This window comes from Saccoglossus kowalevskii, chromosome 16 (genome assembly GCF_978046115.1).
Source record: "Saccoglossus kowalevskii chromosome 16, keSacKowa6.1, whole genome shotgun sequence".
NCBI classification, from domain to species: domain Eukaryota; kingdom Metazoa; phylum Hemichordata; class Enteropneusta; family Harrimaniidae; genus Saccoglossus; species Saccoglossus kowalevskii.
This window is the reverse complement of record NC_140656.1, coordinates 6,738,233-6,762,045: the sequence shown is the minus strand read 5'-3', so window position 1 is coordinate 6,762,045 and position 23,813 is coordinate 6,738,233. Positions and strand designations below refer to the sequence as shown.

The 23,813-nt window shown below is 34.7% G+C and overlaps 1 protein-coding gene and 1 long non-coding RNA gene across 6 annotated transcripts in view; one reads left to right on the top strand and one right to left on the bottom strand.

Moving 5' to 3' along the window:
* Positions 1–23,813, bottom strand: part of LOC100378669 (uncharacterized) — a 68,044-nt gene that overhangs the window by 7,551 nt on the left and 36,680 nt on the right. For 3 of the 5 annotated variants that reach the window (XM_085491681.1, XM_006817054.3, XM_085491683.1), the window contains 5 exons: positions 3,758–3,922; positions 2,858–2,933; positions 2,048–2,326; positions 1,272–1,325; positions 393–470 (listed from right to left, as the gene is read on the bottom strand). In XM_085491681.1, the coding sequence (XP_085347807.1) occupies positions 393–470; positions 1,272–1,325; positions 2,048–2,326; positions 2,858–2,933; positions 3,758–3,922 (652 nt within the window). The remainder of the gene's footprint in view (positions 1–392; positions 471–1,271; positions 1,326–2,047; positions 2,327–2,857; positions 2,934–3,757; positions 3,923–23,813) is intronic. The other 2 variants (XM_085491682.1, XM_006817055.3) reach the window with 1 other exon arrangement.
* LOC144352785 (uncharacterized) overlaps positions 23,582–23,813 on the top strand; it is a 35,923-nt gene continuing 35,691 nt past the window's right edge. Inside the window, exon 1 of the long non-coding RNA XR_013420668.2 lies at positions 23,582–23,675. This is a non-coding gene — a long non-coding RNA (uncharacterized LOC144352785). The remainder of the gene's footprint in view (positions 23,676–23,813) is intronic.

The following is a 23,813-nucleotide window of genomic DNA, read 5'->3' as shown; positions in this document are numbered from 1 at the left end:
CAAGTATCAAAGCATTCAGGCTAGTAGTTTTCAAGAAGAAGTCGAAAAAGTAAAACATTGACACGGACGATGACGTCAGAGACGGACGACGACGGACGATGACGTCAGAGACGGACGACGACGGACAATCACTCATATGATAAGCTCCGCTTGACAAAGCCGACAGCGGAGCTAAAAAGTTGACAAGGACGACACTCGTATGATAAGCTGCGCTCGACCAAGTCGACAGCGGAGCTAAAAAGTGTAACAAATATTGCCAATTAATGGGAAGTGAAGTCTTGTGATTCACTTATTTCAGAATCTTACACTGCCTTCATGTTTGTATTCCTTGTACATATACATTCCTTGTAATATAAATTAGGTCCCTCAACTTTGAAGCCAACAAAACTTACATTTTTTGCCTCCTGTGCCAACGCTGCTTGTTGTGGAAACTGAAGTCTTACTGACAGACATGGAACTTCCACCACTCCCTGAAAACATGTACAGATAACAAACGTGATGAGAAGGTGAATTGCAGCCATATTCATTGTGATACTACTTACAAACAGTAACTGTAGAATTTTAGATTATCAGTGATTTCAATACAAAAATACACCCAGAATAAACTTGCCACAGACTACATGTACATGTATATCACATTATATTATATTCATTGAAAATTGTTTAGGTTATTGTAAGGCCATAGAAAGAAAAACACAAATGTTTCTGGTCACAAATTGTTGTTTTTAAGAATTTGGTGAGATGAGGCAATTTCTATTTAACAGTTCACAAAGTTTGCCAATAGAGGGCGCTGTGCAATAAAATAAATTATAAGGGCATAGTAATGTGTAAGAAGGGTGAAGACTAATCTATGTTAGTTTTGGGAACATCTGCTCAATTTAACATTTCACGATATCTAAATACTCATTTGTACAAGAAAGTATGTACAATAATAAATTCACAGAAAAAAAAATTGCTGAAAAAAAATATTTTAAAGCACAAGTTAGGGATAGAATTTGTTGGGGAGGGGGAGCAGACGTTTTGGCATATTGAAGATATCCTGAATAAAATAAGCATACTCCCAAGATTGATAAATTCATACTATAGACTTGTATAAACACAAAATGATTTATACAAATAATTCCTAATATTAAATAATTATTGTTGATATGTATTCTCATTTGCATTATGAATGATGAATCACCAACAGTGGTGTCATAAAATGATACAACTTCCATTAGTTTTCACATTCAGATACAAATATGTAAATATGGAATATCTCAACTATGTACCTTTAGATGAGACCATGGTTTCCTGTTCAACTGTCTTTGATTGGGTGCCGCCATCTGAAAAGAAATCAGTGAATGAATTTTACAGAATGCACTATAACTTACTCTGAGTACAAATTAAGCCCTGGACCATTTCACAAAATGTATATATACTGTTTTTTATTGTTGTATCAAGTCTGTATTATCAAGTTACATTTTAAGTCAAGTTGAGTCAAAGCATTTATACAAAGACATGGTTTGATTTGTTGAAAGAACCTGTTAAAATTAAGCTGCTTTCTCATTGGCTTGACTGTAAGGTGCTTGGGTTGCCAATCAGGAACAGCCACTTAGACTCGGCTCCAAATTTGAACAAGCAGCCTCTCGGCTGAGATAGCTCCACTGTTAGCAACGCACATTTCAATTAAAAAACTGAAATGAACAAATCTGAGAGAGGTCTATCTGCCGTACCTATATGTATAATATCAAAGCAATCAGACTTTTTTAATAAGAAGTCGATAATATAACTTTTTTCCCAAAAATGAGAACAATATTCACCAAAATTAGAGAATTTAAGATATCATCATGAAATGAACAAATCTGAGAGAGGTCTACCCAAGGTACATAAACACCAAGTATCAAAGCATTCAGGCTTGTAGTGTTCAAGAAGAAGTCGGAAAAGTAAAAAGTTGACACGGACGACGGATATCACTCGTATGATAAGCTCCGCTCGACAAAGTTGACAGTGGATCTAAAAAAGAGACATTGAGTGCAACGGCAAGCATTTTGACACCTATACCAACCTTTGGATTCTGTGATGGTTGTGGTTCTCTTGGCCGTCGTTCCTCCAGCTGTCTTTTCTTCTGTGGTTGTAGTTTTAGAAATTGTACCTCCAGTATTTGTGGTAATAGTGTTAGCATTCTTCTCTGTGCTCACTGTGTTGTTATTGTTTACTGTTATTGATGCTTTGGGTACCCCAAGTCCAACCGCTTCACGAATCTTCAGGTCCTTTGCATGTATTCTCTCTCGTTTCTCTTTTTCCCAATTCTTTTCTTTCTGTAATAATCTATTTTCCCTTTCCTCTGAAATGATAAAAAGAAAAGAAATAAGGAATTCACTGTGTAAATATCAGTATATTTTCTAGTTGGCCAATAGGAGTGCATACACATTACTTGTTGAGAAAGTGTGGTTAAGGTAGTTTGCTGTCAATAAAAAACAAACTCAGAAATTCAGCAAGAGAGGTTGGGTTACTGTACTGTTTTTCAGAAAATGACCTCAAAAATTCATCAAAAATGGATTTTTTTGAATAGCTTACAATTGATTTATATGGCAGAAACATTCCATCATGTCTCATATGTGTAGGCTGTTTTGAATATTAGTATAAGTTGTCCATAGAATAATGTGTTTACATTGAATCCTATAGAAAATGCAAAATGGTTGTTTTTTTAGATTATTTTGCATATGTTTTCTTTGCAAACACATTAAATATAAATGACATGCATGTATGTGAATCATCACACAACAATTTTTGAATGATTTACTGTGATCATTTTTTGTTCATGTTTTAATGGCAGTGAACTATCTTAATTTAATTTGAACTGTCCTATGTTTACCTTTCTTTTTCTTCCTGATTTCTCGAAGCCTTGATCTTATCGCTCTCCGGTCATCAAAGTCCGTGGTGGCATCCAGCTGAAGAAAGAAAAAGAGTTATAGAAATTTTAAGCTTTCCATTGATGAAAAGATGAAAGGACTTGTCAGGAACACCAGAGTGTGTCATATGTCGGCACAGCACCACCAAGTGGCAGAGTTTGGTGAAACTGTTGTTTTTTATTTTGTTCATTGCAGCTATAAATGTCATGCTGCTATCGGGTTCATAAGGTGGAATTTTTTACTTATTAAGAGCTTCTGAACATTTTTTAAATATACGAACACTATAATTTAAATTGTATCGATGAAAACAAATTATTATGAAAGCAAAACGTGACAGATGCTGGGTATACATCGTACACCCAACTGTTACTGTGTGGTTTCCATGATTTTCACAATTTTATATATTATATTTATTTCGTACAAAAACTTGACTAAGCAAATCCAAAATGTGGAAATGGTTGTGATATCAAAAAATTTCAAAACATTGACAGACGTGGGACCCACTCCAGTCCTTGTAAATCCAATTCTTTCATTGTGATCTATTACAATGTAGTTGTTCAAATTAAATCAATTGATCCACTACAGATAACGTTTTGATCCACTACAGATAACGTTCTATCAATAATGACGTAATCCAGTTTCCTAGATTAATGCATCAGCTATAATCTGAGTTGGTATGCAAGGCTAAGCAATGAAAGATAAGTAACAATGCAACATATTTGAAATGGCATGCAGCAATGGACTACTACCAAATGTACATTCATTAGAAACTGCTGATTTGATTCAGATATCACTGATTTAGATAGACCGGTTATTTCCAAATACAACAGAAATTTGACAAAATTGTTTGTAAAACAACTCACCATTGTTTCCAGCTCAGCTTCATCCTCAATATGTGCAACTGCCGGCGGGGCCATTTCGCTGTCGTTCTTCACTTCTTCCCCTTTATGCGTGGCCTCCAAGGCGTCTTTCTCTTTACCACTGTCTGCTCCGTGGAATTTTCCACCTGTGCCAAATCTCTGCGTCTTCTTGAAAAAATTAAATGAAAGCACATTTAGGTTACAATGATTTTAACTTTATGATGATAAGACACTGTATATTCACTGACCAGCTTCGAATAAGGGGCCGGTTTGAATCTATGGACAAGTTCTGAACATTGCGAGGAATTCTTGCTATGGAGGTCAGGTTGTTTTGTAATGCCACACAACGCATGGAGCATATCACATGACATTATCCATTGTCTCTATCTTTCATTTTTTATTTTGATCTGTTAGACTAACAGTGTTGTCATTCTGTGAATAATTAACTTTTCTGTGTACTGTTTTACAAGGCAAATGTTTTAAGTAAAGCTGTTTATATATAAAACAAATTGTCATAATTTCAAATGCCAGCCCAGAAAATTATTTATTACAAGCTCATTTAACTTTCCTGCAGATTCAATACATGGTTTAGAATCGGGATACACAGGGTTTGTTGTAATACAACACAGCATGTATTAGCCGTTGAAATTGGTTGCTGCTACGCTGAGATCGATCGCTGCTATGCTGAGAGGAAGGGAATGATTTAATCACTTTACAATATCAATTTATTTGGCCTCACAGTAGTATAAAAAACTGTATTAGAAGCTGCAGCTGCAGATTGTGATTTTTTGGTTCTCAATTGTTCAAAAAGAACGAGTTCAGCTTGTGATACAGACTTTACATACATATGCATGCCTGCCTGCTAACAGCCCTGGTACATGGATAACATTGATTTTAATGGTCTAACAGAATATTGAATCTCCTATCACAACAACTACCAGGCATTTAACAATCATATCGATTTCATTTTTATCACATCATTGAACCCTGCAAAGGTCTCCATAAAACCACAGCCATACACCCAAGTGATATATACTGATACAAGCAGGTGGCATCATTACAGACTTCAACTGGTTCTAATTTTAGACTTTAGTCCTGATCCCAATGTTACACACAGGCCTGGTGCTCAAATACTAATTCCATAGTTTCAGAGAGGTCAAATTTATTATGACCTTAGTACATGTGTATATGTGTGACCTTCTCTTACATACAAAATGAAATAGAAGCAGACCCCTATCAAGAATTGGAATAGATGTAGATCCTTATCTTGGAATGGAATTGATGTAAACCCCTCATCATGCAATGGAATTGATGTAAACCCCTTATACAATTAAATAGATGTAAACCCCTTATCATGCAATGGAATTGATGTAAACCCATTATACAATGGAATAGATGTAAACCCCTTATCATGCAATGGAATACATGTAAACCCCTCATAATGCAATGGAATTGATGTAAACCCCTCATAATGCAATGGAATTGATGTAAACCCCTTATCATACAATGGAATTGATGTAAACCCCTTATCATGCAATGGAATTGATGTAAACCCCTTATCATGCAATGGAATTGATGTAAACCCCTCATCATGCAATGGAATTGATGTAAACCCCTCATCATGCAATGGAATTGATGTAAACCCCTCATCATGCAATGGAATTGATGTAAACCCCTTATACAATGGAATAGATGTAAACCCCTTATACAATGGAATAGATGTAAACCCCTTATCATGCAATGGAATTGATGTAAACCCCTTATACAATGGAATTGATGTAAACCCCTTATACAATGGAATAGATGTAAACCCCTTATACAATGGAATAGATGTAAACCCCTTATCATGCAATGGAATTGATGTAAACCCCTTATACAATGGAATTGATGTAAACCCCTTATACAATGGAATAGATGTAAACCCCTTATACAATGGAATAGATGTAAACCCCTTATACAATGGAATAGATGTAAACCCCTTATCATGCAATGGAATTGATGTAAACCCCTTATCATGCAATGGAATTGATGTAAACCCCTTATCATACAATGGAATTGATGTAAACCCCTTATCATGCAACGGAATTGATGTAAACCCCTTATCATGCAATGGAATTGATGTAAACCCCTCATCATGCAATGGAATTGATGTAAAACCCTTATCATACAATGGAATTGATGTAAACCCCTTATCATGCAATGGAATTGATGTAAACCCCTCATCATGCAATGGAATAGATGTAAACCCTTTATCATACAATAGAATAGATGTAAACCCCTTATACAATGGAATAGATGTAAACCCCTTATCATACAATGGAATTGATGTAAACCCCTTATCATGCAATGGAATTGATGTAAACCCCTCATCATACAATGGAATTGATGTAAACCCCTTATCATGCAATGGAATAGATGTAAACCCTTTATCATACAATGGAATAGATGTAAACCCCTTATACAATGGAATAGATGTAAACCCCTTATCATACAATGGAATTGATGTAAACCCCTTATCATACAATGGAATTGATGTAAACCCCTCATCATACAATGGAATTGATGTAAACCCCTCATCATGCAATGGAATTGATGTAAACCCCTTATCATACAATGGAATAGATGTAAACCCCTTATCATACAATGGAATTGATGTAAACCCCTTATCATGCAATGGAATTGATGTAAACCCCTCATCATACAATGGAATTGATGTAAACCCCTCATCATGCAATGGAATTGATGTAAACCCCTTATCATGCAATGGAATGGATGTAAACCACTTATCATGCAATGGAATTGATGTAAACCCCTTATCATGCAATGGAATTGATGTAAACCCCTTATCATGCAATGGAATTGATGTAAACCCCTTATCATACAATGGAATTGATGTAAACCCCTTATCATACAATGGAATTGATGTAAACCCCTTATCATACAATGGAATTGATGTAAACCCCTTATCATACAATGGAATTGATGTAAACCCCTTATCATACAATGGAATTGATGTAAACCCCTTATCATGCAACGGAATTGATGTAAACCCCTTATCATGCAATGGAATTGATGTAAACCCCTTATCATGCAATGGAATTGATGTAAACCCCTTATCATACAATGGAATTGATGTAAACCCCTTATCATGCAACGGAATTGATGTAAACCCCTTATCATGCAACGGAATTGATGTAAACCCCTTATCATACAATGGAATTGATGTAAACCCCTTATCATACAATGGAATTGATGTAAACCCTTTATCATGCAATGGAATTAATGTAAACCCCTTATCATACAATGGAATTGATGTAAACCCCTTATCATACAATGGAATTGATGTAAACCCCTTATCATACAATGGAATTGATGTAAACCCCTTATCATACAATGGAATTGATGTAAACCCCTTATCATACAATGGAATTAATGTAAACCCCTTATCATGCAATGAATTGATGTAAACCCCTTATCATGCAATGGAATCGATGTAAACCCCTTATCATGCAATGGAATAGATGTAAACCCCTTATCATACAATGGAATAGATGTAAACCCCTTATACAATGGAATAGATGTAAACCCCTTATCATGCAATGGAATTGATGTAAACCCCTTATCATACAATGGAATTGATGTAAACCCTTTATCATGCAATGGAATTGATGTAAACCCCTTATCATACAATAGAATTGATGTAAACCCCTTATCATGCAATGGAATTGATGTAAACCCCTTATCATGCAATGGAATTGATGTAAACCCCTTATCATGCAATGGAATTGATGTAAACCCCTTATCATGCAATGCAATTGATGTAAACCCCTCATCATGCAATGGAATTGATGTAAACCCCTCATCATGCAATGGAATTGATGTAAACCCCTTATCATGCAATGGAATTGATGTAAACCCCTTATCATGCAATGGAATTGATGTAAACCCCTTATCATGCAATGGAATTGATGTAAACCCCTTATCATGCAATGGAATTGATGTAAACCCCTTATCATACAATGGAATTGATGTAAACCCCTTATCATACAATGGAATTGATGTAAACCCCTTATCATACAATGGAATTGATGTAAACCCCTTATCATGCAATGAATTGATGTAAACCCCTCATCATACAATGGAATTGATGTAAACCCCTCATCATGCAATGGAATTGATGTAAACCCCTCATCATGCAATGGAATTGATGTAAACCCCTTATCATGCAATGGAATAGATGTAAACCCCTTATCATGCAATGGAATAGATGTAAACCCCTTATCATACAATGGAATTGATGTAAACCCCTTATCATGCAATGGAATTGATGTAAACCCCTTATCATACAATGGAATAGATGTAAACCCCTTATCATACAATGGAATTGATGTAAACCCCTCATCATGCAATGGAATTGATGTAAACCCCTTATCATACAATGGAATTGATGTAAACCCCTTATCATGCAATGGAATTAATGTAAACCCCTTATCATGCAATGGAATTGATGTAAACCCCTTATCATGCAATGGAATAGATGTAAACCCCTTATCATGCAATGGAATTGATGTAAACCCCTTATCATGCAATGGAATTGATGTAAACCCCTCATCATGCAATGGAATTGATGTAAACCCCTTATCATACAATGGAATTGATGTAAACCCCTTATCATGCAATGGAATAGATGTAAACCCCTTATCATACAATGGAATTGATGTAAACCCCTTATCATGCAATGGAATTGATGTAAACCCCTTATCATACAATGGAATTGATGTAAACCCCTTATCATGCAATGGAATTGATGTAAACCCCCCAATCATAGCAGCAGATAACCAATGTCAATCAGAAATGTTAATAAGTAAGAAACCATATTACCAAGTGGAACTGAATGACTAAACTGAACACAATACACAAAGAAAACTCATTAAGATGCAGTGATTGTGTTTTATTGAAAAATGTTTCCCATTCAGCACACAAATTAAGCATTTCTTGCATTTCCATTAGTCAAGGTTGGTGAGTATGTACATCAGCAGAGACTCGAGAATATTACCTCAAATCACAAATCAGTTTAGATTAGTTTGGGCAAATGAAAAGAAAAAAATATTTTGGATTCGAATAACTCTAATCAAAATTGATAGTCTATCCTAAACATTTTGTTTTTAACACAAGCAAAGACTTGATTAAAAATGCATCGACTATACACTAGCACCAGCCTTAGCTGTCTTCTTAAAAAACAGCTATGAAACAAAACAGCAACAACTATCAGTGTATTAGGTTGAAATTAGAGAGTGTTTTCTATTCTGTTTTCTCCATGGGTTGCAAATTGGCTTTATTTTTTATTTTTATTTTATTTTTTATTTGTTTCATATAGTTTTTAATTTTCTTTCTGTAAGACCCTTTTTATCCTTTCCTAAGGATTTTATGTGTCTAATAAATATTATTACAGAAATTTAGCCAAATTGGGAGGATTTTACAAAAACATTCTTACACATGGGACTTGTTGATCAAACTAGATGCAATCGGACTGATCGACAAAAGGATATCCAACGTGCATAACTTTTTGCAGTTTTTGAAGTGCATCTTAACACAAACATGCAATTTTTGCCTTACTTCAATATCTAACTGTAGTGTACATGTTGGCATTTATCTCAAATTACTTGCATTTGTACTTGTTTCAAACTCCCCCTATTCCTAGTAAGCTTTCTTAGAGTTGGGAATTGCCCCAGGGTGCTTACATTTAGACATGCAGCTTTACTCTGCCATAATCAATGACATAACTACATGTTTGATTGAACAGGCTATCCTGTCATTGATACCAAGTTTGTCAAAGAAAATATGTTGATCCCTTGTTTTCCTATCCTTATAAAGACCTTATGGGTCACAGCGACCAGACAGGACGCCATCAATAAATTCATCGCGTTTTTAGTGGTATACATGCAGATTTGTTTGATTGAAGATGATTCAGAAGTATTTTGCAATTTTTTTTATCAACCTTTTCACCAATAGTTCCCCATTTTCATCACAAATTTGTTTCTAGTCTACACCTCCTATCAAAAGATTGGGACAAAATAGCTACATTTTTTGTGTACAAACTGAAAATTGACTCAAATTTTGTCTGTTGGCTCCAAAATTAGGGTTCATTTTGAGAAATATTGAAGAATATAAGAAACAATTGTAGAATAATTTGGGTGGGACAGTTTGGTGCTGAAAAGGTTAATCTTAATGTTTTTTCTTTATAAATATAAATTATATAATATGTGTCATGTCATTTTGGTAAGTGCTAACAGTACTTGTGTTCAATAGGGCTTGGTGAAGCGCACTAATTTTCCATTATGAAGGCGTAAATTGCTGCAGCCCTGTCACCTAATCCAAAACAAGGAACAGAAAAAAAAAAAAAGAATTTGTGTGGCAAAATACACTACTGTTCCATGCACCATCAGTAATTGCAATTTGTACATTTAAAAATTGTCAGCAGAGACAACAGTCACATTGAATGTCGGGAAATACATGTATCACTATGCATAACAATATTGATGAATATACGCAATGTCATTGCGTTATGCCACAGAAACCATATTTCACATTTAAGAATATGTGAAACGGCTGTGTGATAATATACATGTACTACTTTTTGTGAACATAACTTTGTAGTTGTGGAATACCATTTAAAATTTAACAGATCCAGTGGTCATGACCTTTGCTCATTTGGCCAATCACAGATATCATAAGTTGTTGGAGAATTACTGATCTGAGTAGCAGACATGTATGCATCCCAATGTAGGCAGGATTGACAACAACAGGTGACAAATACATTAATAGACAACACCATTCTACTTATGAAATGTACATTGAATGATACACATAACTACAACTGTAGAATGCACAAGGTCAAATGAATAACATAAAGGTTGTAATTGAAGCGCTAACAACATCAAATGATTTGATAAATAAATACCAAATATGGAAGCCAAATCACCCCCCCCCCCCCCCATCACAGAATATTGACTCAGATATTACCATACTTTTGAAATGATTTGCAGTTTACATAACAAATTCAAGGATTAGGTTTTAAAACAGTTTATTTGATAAAATTTGTGGCTTATTGTACACTGGAGTTTTGGATTCTCAAGAATTTTGTCAAAATTTTATGCTAAAGACAGTTTCACTGATGATTGCATAGATCCTGAAGGGATTTAAATAACAATATAAACAATCCCACAATTCAACAGTGTAACCCCAGCGATATATACTTTTTTTTTTTACAGCACAGTCATCTGAGTTCACTTATCCATAGAGCTACAATGTAAGTGATGCAAGTGGCATCATGGGATGTATTCATATTATAATTATGCAGGCCTGATGTCAATTGCCTGTGAACCTGTCATAACCTCAGTATATAATTGCAGAAAATTCCACCGGTGTTGGAAACAAATTATTTACCAACTTGTTAATATTGTCCAAGGAAGTTCAGTTTCTGAGAAAAATTTTTTTTTTAAATAGTTTGGAAACCGTTTTTAGTCGAAAAGTGATTTTAAATATACTCATAAAATCGACCTTCTTTACACAACACTGCATTTATATTTAGTTTTATCAATGGGATTATCTTAGCATCAATAAGCTTCACTTTTAGAAATATCTTTGAGGTGAAAACGTGAAATCAATGATCTTCAAGTAAAGTTATCAGAACAATACTTAATAATGTGCTTGGCCACTGTACACAGCAGTGCACTGCTATCCAGTCAACTGTACAATGAATTGTAGTACATCATAAAACTACATAAATTGATGGGACAATGAAAGTTAATTAAATTTTAAGAGCTGAAAAAGAGTCCATATACAGTATTCGTGAGTTGACAGCATACGTACTGGTATGATTCATCTCATTATTTTAATGCCTGCACAGTAGTATTATTGACCTATAAAGTCTTTATTTAAAACAACCCTGTCTCAATCATGATGCACAAACTTTGGTGGAAGAGGAAATGTCGCAGAGATAATCACTAAGTTTTAAATTCACTGATGAGTGAAGGAAACAATACATCAATTTAATATTAACTGGGTGAATTAAAGGGACCATGACAATGATATAGAATACATTTGTACTACCAAGAGTAATGTTGATAGCCCTAAGAATGGATAGTGTGGCAAGGTCAAACGATCACACACAGGGTTGCAATGTTAGGAAGAACCTTGTCTTAATTCAGTCATATTCTGCTATCAGTGAAATAGGTGAAAATAAAATGTAACTAATTATTAAGTCCTATTCAGTATCAAATGTGACATGTAGACGACAGTTATAGACAGCAAAGTGAATGATAGTACTTGGTAGAATAATTACTAGTACGATAGGTATTGATGTACAATTGGTCGTCATTTAGGAATGAATAGACATCTTACATACAAGTGTGAAGAAACCATAGGAGCCTCATGCACCATAGGAATAAAACAATGCACCATGGGAGTACAACAATGCACCATGAGAATACAACAATGCACCATGGGTGTATCACAATGCAACTTAGAAGTACCACACACTAGAGTTTATTGGTACAAAGTAACCCATGCCCTGCCACTGTCAAGACGCATGGCATTTCACGATTTGAAAGGTGTAATCTATAAAAATACAAGTCTTCGATGGCGTGCTATACGGTAGTCATTTTGAATCAGAACTAGAAGCAAAAATATGTGTGACAAGAGGTATAACATACATGTATGTGTACAGTTTTGATTGCATTTAGCCAAGGCATGCCATGTAATGTACATGTTTTCAAGGACTAATCATATTCCGTGTTTCGTTTAAAATTGATACCTACATGTATGACTGGTAGAATTGTGGTTTTGATTGCCAAGTCCTGAGAACAAAGAATTATCTGAATACGATGGATTGAACCACTGGCAGAGATTTATTAAAGAAACGACTTAATTTTTAGAAAGTTGTTAAGATCAGCAGGTGCTTGTATTTATACTGGTCGGGTTGGTGCCAGGAGAGTGCATTAACTTGTCATAATGCTATTATAATAGAAAGGTGGTTCCTGTCACGTAATATTGTTTCAGTGGCAATATGCTTTGAATGTACACACAGTTTACACATTTGAAGAGTTGGCATTTAATGACCCTTCTAACCACCGCTACCAGTTTGACTCATTAGTCCAAATAAATACAGACGACAGTGAATTAAATGGATGTGCATTAAAGTACCATTAGTCACCATTATCAAGAAATGTCAGGTATTTTCTCACTCCACAACTTATGACAGCTTGTGTCCTGGCAAGCTGAATGCATGTACAAAGGGCAACTAACATCTTCCAAAAAAAACGTAGACTAATTTTAAAACACATAATTCATGGAAGATTACATTTTAGTAAATTTGAGGATTATTTTAGATACATTCCTTATTTCCCGCTGAAGTCAGAATTATCATTAAAAGTAGTATTTGCTCTATTAGACGTGTATGACCATATGTAAAAAAAAAAAACAGAAATGAATCAGAGTAGGTGCATAAATCCCACAAAACACTCAGCTTTTATTAGAGATCCACCTCTATAGAAGCGAATACTTTGATGAAGCAATGCTAGTAGAACTTTAAATTTGTTGAAGCTGAATTTTAGAAATTTGAAGAAAAATTCTCCTTGTCCAGAACAGAGCGCTGAGTGATACCGAGACCATTTTGTGCAGGACTTTTTTTCTTTCTCAGTAGCAGTGACTGTAAGCGATGAGAAATCAACGGCATGTACGGTAACTGGGTTACTGCGCATTGCACCATACAAGACACTGAAATTCAGATAATTACTGATCTGGAGAATGGCCAACATATTAAAGCCAGCTCAATGATGTCAGTTGTTGCCATGGTAACCAAATTCTGATTCTGATTTCAGGGTCTGCTTGGGATTGTTATTAATGATAAAGACCAGACTTCCACCTATATAGTCACAGTACCAGTCATGAATACTATTAGCACATTTCCTTCTATTAAAACTATTTCTCACATGAGACTCATTCTCACATTTCCTATTAAAACCATAATTCTTTTCGATTAAAACTATATTTCTCACATCAGACTCATTCTCATTCATTTCAGATTTGTCTTTCTCATCTCACCCTACAAAGCAAGCAATTACTCTGAAAGGAACTTCAGTAGTCAACTTGAAGGTTGTAATTCTGTTGAAATATTAAGCAATTCGACTGATCATTCACTGAACATGTAAAGCAATTCCAGAAATGCAAAATCGGTCCAGCAGAAGAATATAAACAATGTTTACAATCCTTAAGCAGGGAAATAGCAGCCTTCATGGGATCAAAGGTCACTATGGTCCTGCCAGTAACTATCTGAAGCATCCATACCCATAATTCATTAGGATTTTTTATGCATCACTTAATATCATACACAAATCACTGCATTTCTTGTAGGTCACCAGCCTCAGCAACACAGTGCTGTGTGTGACCTGCCAGGGATACCATACACATAACCTACCAGTAACATAATACACTGGACCCAACAGTGGGTAATAACAATGTATATACAAAACCAATTATAACCAATCCCTGAAGGAATCCATTACTAAGGCATCTCCCCCATTGCCCATATTGACCAGCCCCTTGATATACAGTCAACTTGATGAGTGAGGTGACACCAAAGGAACGTGATATGTGAGAGTTCAGTAGTGTAAGTGTGCCATGAAATTCTAAACTGGGTCCAATTAACACTCTCCAATTATATAATAAGTCTAGTAAGATAACATTAGGTTTTTATGTGGTTATGTTGGCTCTAGAATTTAAACATTATGTCTGTCAGGCACGGCTGTATGTCAATATGGGCTAAAGAATGTTTCTAATTTCACTCTGGAGAGATGGGAGAATATTTTAATTTAAACCAATATCTAAAGTGTATATTTATTGCTAAAAAAAATTACTGGTATAGAATAGCAAACTATGGACACCATAATATGTTTACATCTCACAGTAAACACCGTAATATGTTTACATCTCACAGTAAACACCGTAATATGTTTACATCTCACAGTAAACATTGTAATACGTTTACATCTCACAGTAAACACCGTAATACGTTTACATCTCACAGTAAACACCGTAATACGTTTACATCTCACAGTAAACACTAATATGTTTACATCTCACAGTAAACACCATAATATGTTTACATCTCACAGTAAACACCGTAATATGTTTACATCTCACAGTAAACACCATAATATGTTTCCATCTCACAGTAAACACCGTAATATGTTTCCATCTCACAGTAAACACTGTAATGTTTCCATCTCACAGTAAACACCGTAATATGATTACATCTCACAGTAAACACTATAATATGTTCACGTCCCACAGGACAATGTTAAATTTGCGTGAAATAAAACCAATATTTTTTCAAGACAAAAACCAAAGGATTAAAAACATTTCTGTCTAACAAATGAGTCATTAAGTATATCTAATAAAGTTCCAGAATTGACAGGAGTAAAGTAAAAGGTCAAAAGATATCAAATAAAATACAACATGCAATAAAATCATTACCAGCAGTAGCGTATGATTGCGCATCACATTTCTACATGTGAACAAAGTTACAATCATGTCTTTAACACATGCAATGTACCCAGATTGGGGGGAGGGGTAGTGATAAGAAAAAAATAAAGTTATAGCAATGATTCATAGAACAAAAATGCCAATATTTCAAGTGCCCCAGAGATTTACAATTTTCAGACTAGAAAAGTCATGACAAGCAAACATCAATTTTACAATCCAATATAGTTTACCTTTTCCCCCCTTGTGACTAATGACATAAGAACTAAGTACAAGTAAACATCTACACATTTGTAAAGTGTAGTGTAGTATTGAACTGCATGCCTGAAAATGGCTAAAACAACCAAGAATGACAGATTTGTCTTAGATATAATATTAGTTATAGAAACCAGCCATTGATCTTTTCTCATAAGGCACGCATGCACATCTTTCTGTACAATATCTTGAGTTAAAAATCACTTTTCATAATTCTTTTAAAATAAATCTCTCATGTCCATATTTTTTCAAATTAATTGATAAATACCTGAATCCAATCGAAAGCGCCTGAATATGTTCACGTAGTCCAAAACGAACAAAGAAATTAATAAATAATTCATAAAAATTTGTAAAATGATGCATACATATTTGAGTGGTGAAAATGTTCTTATATCAATACAGATTTTATCAATGAGGACATCTTATCTGTGATCTGAGCAAAGTTTTCTGTGAAGTAAATATTACACTCATCAAATATTAGAGTGCCAAGGAATTTGTACCTAATTCAGGTCGCTGAACTCAAGGACATTGTTGACATCACTGCTGATGTCACTAGATGAATTATGACATAATTATTAGAGATGCAAAACATCACAACTGAAGAAAACAACATCATTGGAATTGTAACACGTGGAAAAGAGCTCCAATTATATAGTTTTCAAAGTCGGTGGATAAATGGTCGTATTTGAGTGCGATGAAACAGACATGTTTTTATCAACCCTTATAATCAAACAGACACACTGTTAGGTCCAGTTTGAATAAAATAGTCACTATTCCTGAAACCAGCGCCATCCAATCAAAACCACAAGTTTCATGTAAAACTTGTAAGGAAGTCAAGCAAATCAAGCAAACCTGGCATTCCATATTTTGAAAATACATTAAAAAATAATGATTGACAAGGGATTATTTTTCAATATTTCAATACAATAGTATCAAAGAGACATTAAGATGGGATTTAGATCAATAAAATATTATTAGGGCTATTTTTTCATATGAAAATATTAATCTAATATAAACAGATGGACATATGGTGATGAGCATGTCGAAATAACATGTTATCATTGGCATGACTGATATTTTTAATAAATAAAACATACATGTGAACACTAAATGTCCACACACGGTGATGAACTAAGTAACATTATCATAATTTCTACACAAGTTTTCACCAAAATTAAGAACGAATATAAATTTAGTATATTCAATGTACAACATTAAAAACTTTCACTTGAACATTTCTAACCATAATTTTGTTTTTTATTTTTTATGTATCTTTCTATAATTTTTTAGAAAATTTTGACAAAAAGAGACATAATTTCCCATTGGCTAAAAGAATTGATCAAAATTTTAAAAAAAAATAAAAAAAATTATTCGGTTTGAAATTTGTGATGGTGTGAAAAATTATCATTGGCGATTAAAAGGTTAATGAACATTCTAATATACATGTAGTGTTATAAACATCTGTACTTTCCTGTAAAGTGAAAATACCATGACGGGGATCATGCAAGAATACTGTAAAGGGGGTAATTATTCACTGGGTTTTAATTTAGCTTATTTCGCTGACTGGAAAAATGCGCTAAATTAAAACACAGTGAATATGTAAAATTTAGCATAGAACACATTATCTAAATGACGAAACCGTGAATTTAAAACCCACTGAATATGCCTGAAATGGTAAATCAGTGAAATTTAAACCCCGTGAAAATTGGTCATTTTACAGTAAGTAAACACGTATAAATACATAATAGCAGCATGTTGCCACAGGCATTGGCTGCACATACTAGGGTTAGAAAGTAAGTGATTCACATAGGAATGTATGTACTTCAAGGGGAAACCAAGTTACTGACTGAGACAGCCTTGGTGAACCTGAAAATACCAGTTTGACAAAAGACACAAAATTGTCAGCAAACGCAGAGGATCATATTTTACATGTTGAGTGGTTTGGAGAAAAGTTTATAATGACACGCACCAGTAGACCGGATAATCACTACGATGAAAGCATTATAGTATAGCATTGTATTACAGCAATGTAGCACATTCATAACGGTTTTGTGAACGCAGAAAAGTGGGCCTACTGTTGGTGACAAGTACTGGAGCACTGAAAAAGTGGGCCTACTGTTGGTGACAAGTACTGGAGCACTGAAAATGTGGGCCTACTGTTGGTGACACGTACTGGAGCACTGAAAAAGTGGGCCTACTGTTGGTCACCAGTACTGAAGCACTGAAAAAGTGGGCCTACTGTTGGTAACAAGTACTGAAGCACTGAAAATGTGGGCCTACTGTTGGTGACAAGTACTGGAGCACTGAAAAAGTGGGCCTACTGTTGGTCACCAGTACTGAAGCACTGAAAAAGTGGACCTACTGTTGGTAACAAGTACTGAAGCACTGAAAAAGTGGGCCTACTGTTAGTCACCAGTACTGGAGCACTGGAAAAGTGGGCCTACTGTTGGTGACTAGCACTGAAGCACTGAAAAAATGGGCCTACTGTTGGTAACAAGTACTGAAGCACTGAAAAAGTGGGCCTACTGTTGGTAACAAGTACTGAAGCACTGAAAAAGTGGGCCTACTGTTGGTAACAAGTACTGAAGCACTGAAAAAGTGGGCCTACTGTTGGTAACAAGTACTGAAGCACTGAAAAAGTGGGCCTACTGTTAGTGACAAGTACTTGAGCACTGAAAAAGTGGGCCTACTGTTGGTAACAAGTACTGAAGCATTGAAAAAGTGGGCCTACTGTTGGTCACCAGTACTGGAACACTGAAAAAGTGGGCCTACTGTTGGTGACTAGCACTGAAGCACTGAAAAAGTGGGCCTACTGTTGGTGACTAGCACTGAAGCATTGAAAAAGTGGGCCTACTGTTGGTGACTAGCACTGAAGCACTGAAAAAGTGGGCCTACTGTTGGTGACTAGCACTGAAGCACTGAAAAAGTGGGCCTACTGTTGGTGACTAGCACTGAAGCACTGAAAAAATGGGCCTACTGTTGCACCGAGAAAGTGGGCCTACTGCTGGTAATCAGTACCATAGCAATTATCATAAAGAGGGTGAGGGCAGGAGGAAGGGTTGCAGAAATAAAACAGTTTAGTCACAAATGATATAGACTAGCAATTGTCTCAGTGCAGACCTTGAAAAGCTTCAATGCTTGTGGTAAACAGCTGCTACATAAGACCTGTGTTAAAACACATGTTATTGGTTACTGAATGCCATGCTGTGGATGGAAATGTGTTTATGTTGGCATAATTCCATCCTTTCACAATCCAGGACAACCAGAAAAGGCCACAGCCGGGAAAACAATATTTAAACTATGAACCCTTTACACAAGAGATTACTTAACCAGACCAGATGACAATAGGCTAACCAGGTCAGATAACAATAGGCTAACAAGACCAGGTTCAGGCTATGCAATCATAGAAAACATAACGGGCTATTTCCTGTTATTGAAATCACATGCAAAAAAGAAATGAGAGTTGAATTAAACGCAGTGCCTGGTGACATCCTCGGACACTCAATGGTATAGTTGTTTCTCTATAATTGTTTTATCTCTTGAATATCTCCTGAACACAGGAACATGAGTGATGAGCAAGTGATGCTATAAAAATCTCTTCAAAATAGTATGGATTTGGGAGTGTGATAATTAGCTTTTTCTGTACTCAACTTTTTAACCTTTTCACCACCAGACTTTCTCGCCCAAATTTGTCTGCACTTGTTTCTTATATTTTTCAATATTTCTGGATATGGACTCTAATTTTAAGTCAACAGACAAAATTTTCAGTTTTAAATAAAAAAAAATGACTATTTTTGTCCTAATCTTCTGAAGGAAAATGAATACTGTAAAGTATTTTTTAATCTGTGATGAACTGATGGTGTAAAGGTTAAAGTGATAGGCAAGATAGAGTGACTATTCCCTTTAGAAATTAGCATCTGATAATCAAATGGTTCTAGTTGTACATCTTATTGCGGATGTATTTTTAAATAGGTGCAGACTAAGGCAACAGATTGACAGTGGGGTTTGTTATTCTTCAAATAATAGCTCACTTAAAACAATATACAGTGTATTGCCAGATCAGTGGTTGTTACAAACATATCAAAATAAACAAACACTGGGAAAAGTGAAACATTAGAATTCACATCAGTAATACAGTTACCATAGTAACAATCAAATATCAATAAGGTCGACAAAACAGGTATGTTGGCACAACATTTTGTCTTTTTTTATATATTTTTCTATAAAATCGTTGTTAATTTTAGATCAAATTGATACAATTTCTTATCGACTAAATTTTTTCCCTATCAACTTAATTTTTTCGATCAGAATTTTGTAAAAATGTAGAAAAAACTATGTGGTGTTATTTTGTGAAAGAGGACAATAGTTAACCTATGCCCTCAAAAGGTTAACATCAACATGAAGACACAGTTGAGTTTATTTTATCAAGATCTTCAAATTATTACAAAAAATATATTAAAAAAAAACAATTTTCAGACAAAAAAAAACCTCACTGCAGAGATTATCCTGTGTTATGATTTATACTTGAATTACATATATCGCAATAGTTTACACAGCATTCACACTGGATATAAACATAGGTATCATGTCCTGAATAAGATTATGAAAGTCAATACTAAATGTGAATGAACTTGACCTTGAAATACTCAAGTTATAATATCAAAGATAATATCAAATGACTTCTTGGTAATTTGGGAGAAACCATGCTCGAGGAATGAATGATATGCTTAAAATTAAAATATTATTGACAAATCTCCGCAATTCACAGCAGCCTGATATCAACTTAGCCACTCAGTATAGCCTTAGATACCCTCCTCCCTCCTAGTCCCCCCCAGTCTAGTTTTACACACATCCCAATTACCTCTAAAAATATGGAACCTTCTAAACTCAGTATAGCCTTTAAATACCCTCCTCCCTCCTAGTCCCCCCAGTCTAGTTTAACACGCATCCCAGTTACCTCTAAAAATATGGAACCTTCTAGTTTATGCAGGAACTGTCATACATGTGCAAAATTTCTTTCTTTCTCAACTATTTGTAAATTTCTTTGATGATTGGTAGAGAAACATTTGCACCTTGGTGAGCAAAGTTTAGTGTATTTGTTGTCTATGATATCGGTGATTGTGAAACCAACAAAGCACAAGGTAGATAACCTAATAAATGATTGCTTTTGATGTTCACAAAAATAAAAATGGTCTTTAACATCTTTGGTAGGTAATAAAAGTCGGGTGCGCTTAGGTCAGCCGTATTATTTTTTGATGACCTAATTTGTGACTGTGTTCTACAAGATAAAACACAACAGGAATGTTCACAGACTTTGGATAATATGCTTTCAGACAGGAGTGTAATGTAAAAGCAATTTAAACTGAACTGTGTAAACCATGAAACCTTCAAAGTCTTGCTTAAATAACGCAGATTCTATGAATCAAACACATTTCTTTGGGGTTCATTTTAGACAAGTTACAACAAACAAGAAAGTAGAATGTCATTGCGGCTATGGCAACCGTCACCATGACAACCACTTAAGCTATCATTATAGAGTAACATTTTAACAGAAAGAGTTATGATTAATCATACTAGCTAAAGTGAACAATTTTAAAAATGCAGTTAGTAGTAAAACAGCTAGCTCTTTTAAGAGGAAAGACAAGTAGAAAGTTAGATATGGTGAGGGCACAATTAAGTAAAATAATATATGAAAATAATATGACTAAAGCAGCCATGTTATTTATTGAATGACTGGTGTTTTTATAAAATTCAACTTTAATGGAGTTTTATAGATATCTACACAGATTATGATGCTGCTGTTAGGGGAACTGTGAATCAGTTGGATGTATGACTGGATGGTGTCTGATTTCACCAAGATGAACTATATCATTATGATACTTGAAACTTTGAAAAACAAAATGTCATCTTTCAACATTTTTCTTCATGCTAATGCTACACATTCTATTTACCATAAAACATGCTAATGAACTACATATCATAGACAGATTGTTATACTTGGACTTTCAGTTATAACCACAAGATCAGATGAAATTAAATCTTAGGATTATTTTTCCTGTAAAGTAACAGTTAAAAAATCAAAAACATAGAAGGAACAGACAGCCTATGGCAAATCCCGCAATTTTTTAAAAAAATGGAAACTTGACAATTACATAATTTCATTCTACAATATCTCAGCTTTCTGAAAACATATATTGCCATGGTTACATGCTTAGTTACTGGTGGAGTATGCCCTAATTGCAATTAAAACAATTACTTATTTTTCTGTCACTACTTTAAAACATTTTCAGTAATAACAAGTCAAAAATTCAGATGCTGTAATTCACATTCTAGAAATCCCTGTGGGACAAATGGATACAGGAATGAATTCATACATCTAACAAGAAACAGCAGTTTATCCAATCAGAACGGAAACGTTCAAATTCAGTTTGAAATGAATATGCAGATGTAAAAACACTTTGGAGAAATAGTAGATGTGCACACATTCAAAAATGTGCAGAATGCCTGATAGCCGTGCTACTACTGACCTTTATCAGAGAGCCAGGGATGTTTCCCTTCTCTTAAGGAACGTTCTGCTCTGGTCGATGGATATAATAAATGTCCCACAAAGCTGCAATGCACTCGAAGCACACACAAAAATCCTGGCACAGAAAAGGTTTTCTTGACAGAAACAAACTTAGCAAAAGAAAAAACAGGTTCCGGAGGAAAAATATGAAGTGTGTATCTTGGAGAACGCTGGCTGTCTATAACAACCACATCTGTTCACTTCACTGGCCTCAATTCCTACACAACCAACACTGTTTTTATTTTGACATAGATATGCTTGTTGACACGGGGGCGTCACTCCTATTAGTTTTTAAGTTAATTAAGTTTTAAAAGAAAGTTAGAAATCAAATTCTTTATATAATAAACCAGAGACAAAAACATAATAAATTAATGCAGGCATTTATACGCTGTTTTTGATTGAGTGAGCAATTAATGTTTCCCATTTATGACAGTTTACCACCATAAACAAGCTCCAGAGAAGCACTACAAAAACAGAGCGCCAAGAAAAATATTTATCATGTAGATTCATATTTCAGATACATTACTGAATACATTCAGTGTTGTTTTCATTTCAAAACTCCTAGTAATCACATGTGAATAGCAGATAAATTACACTAAGGTGTGGACCCCCTGATTCACATCATTATTGAGTGCTATACCGAGGCACTACTGATTAATAACAACTAGGAGGCCCTTACGTCAATCACTCCATCAGAGGTAAAACATCATGGCTGGATGCACTGTTAGTTAGATCATTTACGTCACTTGCACAGTCAGCCAATCACAAGGGTCAGTCTTAACCACAAGAATGGAAAGCCATTTAGATGGTAACCTTTGGTCTTTATAAACAAGGTTTTTTTAGATCAATCTTTTTATTCAGTTTATTGAACTTATCTGTGCATAATTATAAACTTAAAATTAATTTTTGATTTTGATGAACGAATACAAAGAATCATTTTAGAGGGAATTATATTCATATAGCTTCATATAAAAACAAGCATTATTATGTTAACATTTTGTTTTTCAATTGTCAATCACCAAGGTATATTGACTTATAAAACATGTCCCCCAAAGTCAGAGTATTATTGGTTTAATATTTGTTCTCCAAAACACAATCAGTATTCTATATTTTATAGATGATAGAACTAACCAATTACATAAGAAGACATTATCAGCTGAGGGGAAGATAATGCATTTGGAAGAGCCGGCCCTTGCACAAAGCTTTGCAAAACAAAAAAAAAAACAATTACTTGAGCAGATCAAGATAGACCCAACTGCTCAGGAACAGTATTCGTTTACTTTACCACGATGTAAACTAGAATGTTTAAAAATCTAAATGCATTTTTTAATAAATGTATGCAATAAAGACTGTGCACGTTCACAACAAAATTCCCTACACAAGGCCTTGGATTAACAGAGCCTGCAACAGCTAGGTAAAATATGCCAAGCATTTCAGACACTCATGATATTCATGCTGTCTTCCAATGCAGACTTTTTGCTGGAGAAGGACACAGTCACTTGACAAATGAATCATCACAGATATTGAAATTGTCTCATATTTCCTTCACACCAATGACAGGTAAGTTAAAATTACAAGTCATATTATGTTTTTGTGTACAGGAACAAAGAAAATTACAAAACAAAACTATTGAATCCACTAATTGGATAATCAAATTGGGCAAAGTTTTCCAAAAGCATGGTTCACTGTCTGGTAATT